Below are 8,567 nucleotides of genomic sequence, written 5' to 3' on the forward strand. Positions count from 1 at the left end.
GAAGAGACACTACCTGACAAAGCACAGTTACAGGTCTCTCATGGGGCGGGGCTTCTCGGCATCAGTCCACACCCCCTTAACATCCGAGATTTGCGGCACTAGTAAGGTGGGGGGTAGTGTGCAGCCCCGTTCTGTCTTCTCTGCATATGAACTGGGACTGGGAGCAGGAGGGGCTGTACAGCCACATATTGCTACTGCTGCTCATCCCTATATTGCATGGAGGTTGTGATGTGTGGTCTTTCATCTGACTGCACATCGCTCCTCCTGTACGTTGGCGCCTACCATGTATTGTATTAGGGCGAGCTGCCCCCTTGCCCCTACTATTCCGACGCCTCTGCATTTATCTAATACCATCTAGAAGATAATAGACAGTATCTGATTGCTATGGGCAATATGTCCAATATTATAAACCCGCACTTTAGTAAATATACCCCATAATCTTGAGGAAGATGGGCTACAGTAGCTGAAGATCTCACCAGGTTCTACTGCTTTCAGCTAAAAGCGGGTGACAGTGAACACAGGCTCACCAAAACTGCACAAATGAATATTAGAATAAATGTTGATCTGACGAGCCTCGATTTCTACTGACATGCAAATGGTAGGTCAAAATTTGGTGTAAATGATATGAATCCATTTATCCATTCTGCCTTGCGTCAACACTTCAGGTGGCTAGTGGTGATGTAGTGGTGTAGGGAATATTTTATTAGCATGCTTAAAACTAATTACCAGAGCCTAACTGCATGAATGGAAGCGAGTAATAAGTGCTGATGAGAGACACAGATCTTGTGCAATTCCGAGACGTTTGTCAGGGGCGCCGACAGCTGTGCCAGGCCCAGATAATGGTAGGGGGCGTGGCCAACGCAGAAGTGTTACCAGCCCCCCTACACAAGAAAAGTAAAAAATAGTAGACTTATTGCAGCCGTGGGCTGTACAGGGAAAGAAGAGAGCCTGCTGCAGCAGCAGTCACTGCTCTCTCTCTCCCTGCCCCAAGTGCCAGCAGTGTCTACAAAGGGGCGGGGCAGCAGGACCTGAGCCCCTACAACATGCCCGGGAAAAGAGTAACCACCCCCCCCATCCCCCTCTTAGTGCCACTGGGTTGGGTGATATTTTGAATTAAAAGCGAGCACCATAGTAACTGGCTCAGAGGAATGCAAAAGGGACATTTCTTGTTGTAAAGGATGTGGTAAACTACAACTGCAGATCACATCATGATGAGGTTGGTGAGTAATGCTGCATTGCGCAGGCATTTTAATGTGAACTGCATTATCCCACCCCCAAAACTTGCCTCTTGGAAGTTTTCCAGCAAACAAATACAACATTTTTGTTCTGTTTATATCTCCCAACATTACAAAATACACAATCAGGACACCATAGGCTCTGCTCCTGTATGTGATATAGGTGTCTCTTCACATTCCTACAGGAAAAAGAGCTTGCGTTGGAGAAAGCTTGGCCAAGATGGAACTTTTCCTGTTCTTTACCGGACTTCTTCAAGCATTTACTTTCCACCCACCAGCTGGAGTCTCCAGGGAAGATCTAAGTCTGGATCCTGACATTGGATTCATTTTACTCCCTAAACCACATCTGATATGTGCAAAGCTCGACAACTAGTGTGCTGCCACCACAAATACCCAGTAACAAGGCAGATGTTTTTGTTGATTCATTTTGACTGATTGCAAATGTCAATACAGGTTGAATATCATTATTCAAAAGGCTTGGGACCAGAAGTATTTTGGATATCGGATTATTCCGTATTTTGGAATAATTGCATACCATAATGAGATATCATGGTGATAGGACCAAAGTCAGAGCACAGAATGCATTCATATTTCATATACACCTTATACACCCAGCCTGAAGGTAAGTTTAGCCAATATTTTTAATAACTTTGTGCATTAAACAAAGTTTGTGTACATACACACAATTCATTTATGTTTCAAATACACCTTATACACACAGCTTGGAGGTCTTTAAATACAATATTTTTAATAACTTTGTGTATTAAACAAAGTTTGTGTACAATGAGACATCATAAAACAAAAGGTGTGTACACACGGTGAGATCCTTGCTATGCACGATTTTGACTATGCGATTTCCCTTGAACTCCCCCAGAGCCCAGATAGCACAGATAATACAGATTTTGTGCTTGAGATTTTGTCTATGTACGATTTTGACTAAGTGCCAATTTTGACTAACACCTTGAGATATGCACTAACTTTTCATAAGATTTTGCCAATACAGGTTGAGTATCCCATATCCAAATATTCCGAAATACGGAATATTCCGAATTACGGACTTTTTTGTGTGAGAGTGAGATAGTGAAACCTTTGTTTTTTGATGGCTCAATGTACACAAACTTTGTTTAATACACACAGTTATTAAAAATATTGTATTAAATGACCTTCAGGCTGTGTGTATAAGGTGTATATGGAACATAAATGAATTGTGTGAATGTACACACACTTTGTTTAATGCACAAAGTTATAAAAAATATTGGCTAAAATTGCATTCAGATTGTGTGTATAAGGTGTATATGTAACATAAATGCATTCTGTGCTTAGATTTAGGTCCCATCACCATGATATATCATTATGGTATGCAATTATTCCAAAATACGGAAAAATTCCATATCCAAAATACCTCGGGTCCCAAGCATTTTGGATAAGGGATACTCAACCTGTATAGTCAAAATCTTACAGATTTATCTCACCAAGTGTACACACCTAAAGGTTTCACTATCTCAAGGGCCCTACACACTGGCCGACATGACTGCACGATATGAACGATCTCGTTCATTAATGAACGAGATAACGTTCATATCGTACAGTGTGGAGGCTCCAGCGATGAACGTTGCACGGCCCCGCGCTCGTTCATCGCTGGTCCCCCGTCGGCTGTACATGCAGGCCAATATGGACGATCTCGTCCATATTTGCCTGCACTTCAATGCAGCCGGGTGACGGAGGGAGTGAAGAAACTTCACTCCCCCCGTCACTGTCCCCCCCCCGCCGCTGGGTCGCCCGTCGGCTGTATCCGCCGTCGGGCAGCTCGGCGGCTGATCGGCCAGTGTGTAGGGCCTATTAGTCCTATTTAAAAAATTCTGTATTTCGGAATATTTGGATATGGGCTACTCAACCTGTATTACTTTTCCTGTGTTATTCTTCTATTCTAAAATAAACATATTACATTCACCATGGGGCAATCTCATGGTCACTGGCATGAGGATAGATGATCTCTTTACTAACAGACGAGAACATAGAACTTTTCTGAAGCTACAGTTCATAACCCAGCACAGTAGAATTGGTCAGCACTGTCTATCATTTTTATTTCCCTAAATACACCCAGTAAACGGTGGATACCCAGCTCTGTAGTTACATCATTGTCTTTCAACTGACAGATTAAGATTGGTTTCTGGGATTGTGTGGTTGGGGGAACATAATACTAATCTATTCTCTTTTAGCCCATAAATGCATTAGCTATCAGACACTGCACAAGGGATGGCGGTCATTAGGTTGCCATGAGTTAGGTCGACATACATTCTCTCTGCATGTCAATCAGCCAGACCCATTCTGCACATGCATGTATTGCCATATTCAGATTGCACCTTCTGATAAAGCTGTGACTCAACAGCGATGGGAATAAGATCTGCACTGCTCTTTTTCAGCTCTGCAGTGGAAAAGTATATACACTATCTCACGTATCTAGATGTACTAACCATATTGAGATGCATTTTAAATTACTTCACCGGCTCTATTTTACACCAGTTATGTTCATAAAAAGTGGACATCATGCTTTAAATATTGTGGGTGTCAGTGTGCGGAGGAAGGTTCACTCCTACATGTTTTATGGGACTGTCCTTTCTCCAATTTTCTATTTTGGGTTGAGGTTTACAACCTATTTTTCAAAAAATAATTAAGGTTGTGGTTACCTGTGATCCGGCTCTCGCTCTCCTGCATTGGTGTCTTCCAGTTATTCCTAATTGTGAACACTATTCAACTGGTGAAATTTTTCTACTGGACAAAACTGTATTAGCCCAACTATACCCACCTTGTGCAGATATGTGCTTTGCATTGTATTTTGTGCTTTTATGCATCTGTGATTGTATTTTAATGTTTTTGGCTGATTATTACCTAATTTTGGACTTTATATTGTGTTTCCCCTTCCCTTTTTTATTTCTGTGCCCTTACCACTTTTTCTTATGTATGAAAAAAAATCCTTAATAAAATCTAATGCAGTCAAAAACAGAGAAAATCTGATATAAAGTTACAGATTATTCCAAAAAGAATCCGCCAACTTGATAGATAAATTCTAATTTTAATTGATATATGAATGTAGGCCTATAGCTTTCCTTATGCATGATCTAATAATTATAGTGTAGCAAGGTTTAATTAATTGCAAGCAAATGTCATTTCACAAGTGTACACTTGATATTCATACTCTCTATTCCAGGGTTGGGGAACCTTCGGTTCCCCAGCTGTTGTTGAACTACACATCCCAGCATGCCCTGCAACAGTTTTAGCATGGCCAAATAGCAAAACTGTAGTAAGGCATGTTGGTATGTGTAGTTCAACAACAGCTGGAGGACCGAAGGTTCCCCATCTCTGCTCTATACAATCAAATTGTATTAACAAGATTATCATAATGTCAACATTCTCTCAATGTCGACAGGGGGAGGTTAGGGTTAGGCTGTGGGGGGAGGTCAGGGATAGTCTGTGGGGGGGGGTTAGGTTCAGGCTGTAGGGGGAGGTTAGGGTTAGGTACAGATGGGTCCTCCGTTATCTTGGCTGACTGAGGTGTTAGTCGCGATCAGGCATACGCAGCGTGCTTGGGTGCAAGGAGGCGCGCCTAGTCGAAGGGAGGCGCACAGAGCATTTGGCGTTATCTTTGAGTGTAATACCTAAGATCATCCACCAGGTGTCACTTTTTAAAATCACCAATGCGCATGCGTGTGGTCTCCATTAAAATACAATACTGAACTACAGCGTAAGAACTACTTTACTGGTGCGTCTCATTACGCTACATTATGCTACAGTATGTCATACAGTCTATAACAGTATATACAGTACAGATGCAAATAGTACAGCATATACAGATGAAAACTAACAAGTTACAAATACAGTATGGTCTATTGATGTTAGGGATATGTGAGCGTCCAAATCCCATAGTATTAAGTATAATGGGGAGAGATAAAAGCTCCTCCCTAAGTTCCTGGATGCCAAATCACTGTGTGTTTAGTTTATACAGACGTAAATGAACCTGTTAAAACACTTGTGTATGCAGAAGCAACTAATGTGTGAAAGGAATAATGTAGCTCGTTGACTTTACAGTATGTACAGTTCACTAAATGAGCGTCCGAGTCCCCTAATGGCATAAACGAACACCAATGGGAAGGAATCACTTTTTGCAGTAATTTTACACATGAACTTGTGAATCTTCGATGCAGTGTTGTGGGCTAGCGATGAAGGCTCCCGCCTGCCACGCTGAGAGTCCCGGGTTCGATTCCCAAAGTGCCAACATTTTTTTTTGTGTGTGTGTTCCCGTGACATTCACTTTATTATTTTTTTTTTTTCTGTGTAATCCATTGTAAAACATTGAAAGGAAGGCTGCACACAGGTTTCACACAAATCAGGGTAAATCTGCAGGAGCAACTCATTCGCTATCTAAAATACACAGCGGTAATGAGCACCTGTAGACATACCAGTAAATATAAATTAGTGTATTCTGACGCAACTAACTGTTCGAGCAACACAGTACTGTAGATCGTCGGCGTTAGAGAATCTGTGTTGTACGTTACAAGCTGTTCGCGCTAATTAGTACACTAATAGAACATACTGTACAGAGATACTAAGGACGATGATTTGGCATCCAGGAACTTAGGGAGGAGCTTTTACCTCTCTCCATTGTAATCTTTCTAAGTATAGCAGACAGAGATAAAAGCTTCCCCTAAGTTCCTGGATGCCAAATCCCTGTCCTTATTATCTCTGTACAGTATGTTCTACTAGTGTACTAATTAGCACGAACAGCTTGTAACGTACAGTGGCAAGTTTAATCTCACTGATCCGTGCATGACTATCTGAATACGCCAGCAAAAAGCAGATTTGAAAGCTCCTTTTTTTTTACAAATTCTATGCTTTCCCAGCAGTGTTTGGCTATTGTCGGCAGTGACTGAGAATACAAATTCTTAGAAAATTACCGAGTTGTATAAAGTACAATAGAGATTCTCTAACACTGACAATCTACAGTACTGTGTTGCTCGAACAGTTAGTTGCATCAGAATACACTCATTTATATTTACTAGTATGTCTACAGCTGTTCATTACCGCTGTTACATAGTGGAATGAGTCACTCCTGCAGATTTACCCTGATTTATGTGAAACCTGTGTGCACCCTTCCATTGAATGTTTTACATTGGATTACACAGAAAAAAATAATAATAATGTGAACGTCAGGGGGGATATAGATTGGCAATTTGGAAATCGAACCCGGGACCCTCAGCATGGGAGGTGGGAGCCTTCACCGCTAGCCTACTGTATGTCGCTGCATGGAAGATACACAAGTTCTTGTGTAAAAGTAGTGCAACAGCGATTCCTTCTCATTGGTATTCGTTTATGCCGTTAGGGGACTCGGACGCTCATTTAGTGCACTGTACATGCTTTAAAGTCAATGAGCTACATTATTCCTTTCACACATTAGTTGCGTCTGCATACACAAGTGTTCACACATTAGTTGCATCTGCATACACAAGTGTGTTAACATGTTCGATTGTGTTTTTTTTTAACTCTGTCCGTCTGACCATTGGTCACCATCTGTGTGTACACTATGCAGTACAGTACTGTATATTAACATTACAGTCGTCACTGACCATTTGCCAGAGCTTGTACTGTAGATCAGTCCGCCGCTATTCAAACTAAAGTACTGGATTAGTGGAGCATTAGCCACCCAGTGGTGGAGATGTGTATTGCATGCTGAGTATCTAGTCGCGCCTCAACGCGCTTTTCTGTGATTAAACTCAGCAACCTAAGCTATCTGTCATGCCGCCGCTGCAGCCGCCGTACTTACCTCTCCGGGCGCGCTGGGTCTCCGGGCGGCCGTCCTCGCTGGCGGTCTCCGGCTCCCGGCGCTCCGTCCAGCGATCGTGAGTGTGGACGTCGCGGGTACGCCCGGCGTCCACTGAAGGTGTGGGTGACGTCATCAACACTTCCCACCAATCAGACACTGGCGGGAAGTTAAAATTCAGACGCCGGGCAGAGCTCCGGCGCCTGAGTATCATCTATTCTGTTAAGAGTTGTGATCTCCAGTACTCCCGTATCCCTGTGGTTTCCAGCCTTCCCAGACGGACTCCAGAGTCTCCAAGCACTCCAGTGTCTCCAAGCACCTCAGTGCCTCCAAGCACCCCAGTGCCTTCAAGCACCTCAGTGCCTCCAAGCACCCCAGTGCCTCCAAGCACCTCAGTGCCCCCAAGCACCCCAGTGCCTCCAAGCACCTCAGTGCCTCCAAGCACCTCAGTGTCTTCAAGCACCTCAGTGCCTCCAAGCACCCCAGTGTGTCCAAGCACCCCAGTGCCTCCAAGCACCTGTGTCTCCAAGCACCTCAGTGCGTCCAAGCACCTCAGTGCCTCCAAGCACCCATTGCTCCCAAGCGCAGTCTGTGCCTCCAGCGTCCGGTACTTCTAGTATTCAGAGCTTCCAGCATTCACAGCCTTCTGCCACCGTGCGTCCCAGCCGCGGTCACAATTAACTGTCTTCCTGTTCTTCAGCCACGCTCATTATCATCTGTCTCCAGGAGCTTCAGCAGCGCTCACAAATTGCCATTCCCTCAGTATCACTCTCGGTGAGCTTATGGTACTCTTCACTAATTCATCAGCGCCTTTTCAAGTTCTTGTCTTTCAGGAGACCTCCAGCATCCACGCGTGCCTCCTGCCTGCCGTCCAAATCCTGCATGAGGAAAACCTACATTCGGCCATCTCTGCAGCGGCCCAGTTGCGGTTCCTCTTCCCGGTCACCGGAAGAAACCCCGAGTCCACAACACTCGCAAACCAGGTCAGTGATAGTATACTCTGGCCACATGGACCCGGGGGATCGGAACATAGACTTAAGTGCCATCCAGAATTTGGCTTCCCGAGTGCAAAGTCAGGAAGCGGCACAGGGCCAGGTGATGCAGTACCTCCAGGAGTTGTCCGGTCGTTTGGATCAGATTCAAGCATCCTTAGCTTCTGTAATTCCGGCCCCAGTTCCCGTAGCCGCACCAGTTGCCGCTCCCAGCAATGTTCAACCATCGGCTGGTACCAGTCCGCGCCTTCAACTTCCTATTCCTTCCCGTTATAATGGGAATCCAAAAAATTGTTGAGGTTTCTTAAACCAATGCGAAGTTCATTTTAAGCTACTCGCACATAATTTTCCCACAGACCGGTCCAAGGTGGCATATATTATTTCTTTGCTTGAAGGATCTGCATTGGATTGGGTGTCTCCACTATGGGAACGATCTGATCCATTGGTTTCCAATTACACTGAATTCATCACGTCTTTTCGAAGAATTTTTGACGAGCCCAGCAGGATGACCACGGCCTCTTCTGA

The 8,567-nt window shown here is 44.1% G+C and overlaps 1 protein-coding gene across 1 annotated transcript in view; it reads left to right on the plus strand.

Moving 5' to 3' along the window:
• The window catches only part of LOC134945332 (cytochrome P450 2K1-like), a 182,350-nt gene extending 179,139 nt beyond the window's left edge, over positions 1-3,211 (plus strand). The window contains exon 9 of the mRNA XM_063934536.1: positions 1,421-3,211. Coding sequence (XP_063790606.1) covers positions 1,421-1,608 — 188 coding nt within the window. The 3' untranslated portion in view covers positions 1,609-3,211. The remainder of the gene's footprint in view (positions 1-1,420) is intronic.
• The last annotated feature ends 5,356 nt before the right edge of the window (positions 3,212-8,567 follow it).

This window comes from Pseudophryne corroboree, chromosome 7 (genome assembly GCF_028390025.1).
Source record: "Pseudophryne corroboree isolate aPseCor3 chromosome 7, aPseCor3.hap2, whole genome shotgun sequence".
NCBI lineage: Eukaryota > Metazoa > Chordata > Amphibia > Anura > Myobatrachidae > Pseudophryne > Pseudophryne corroboree.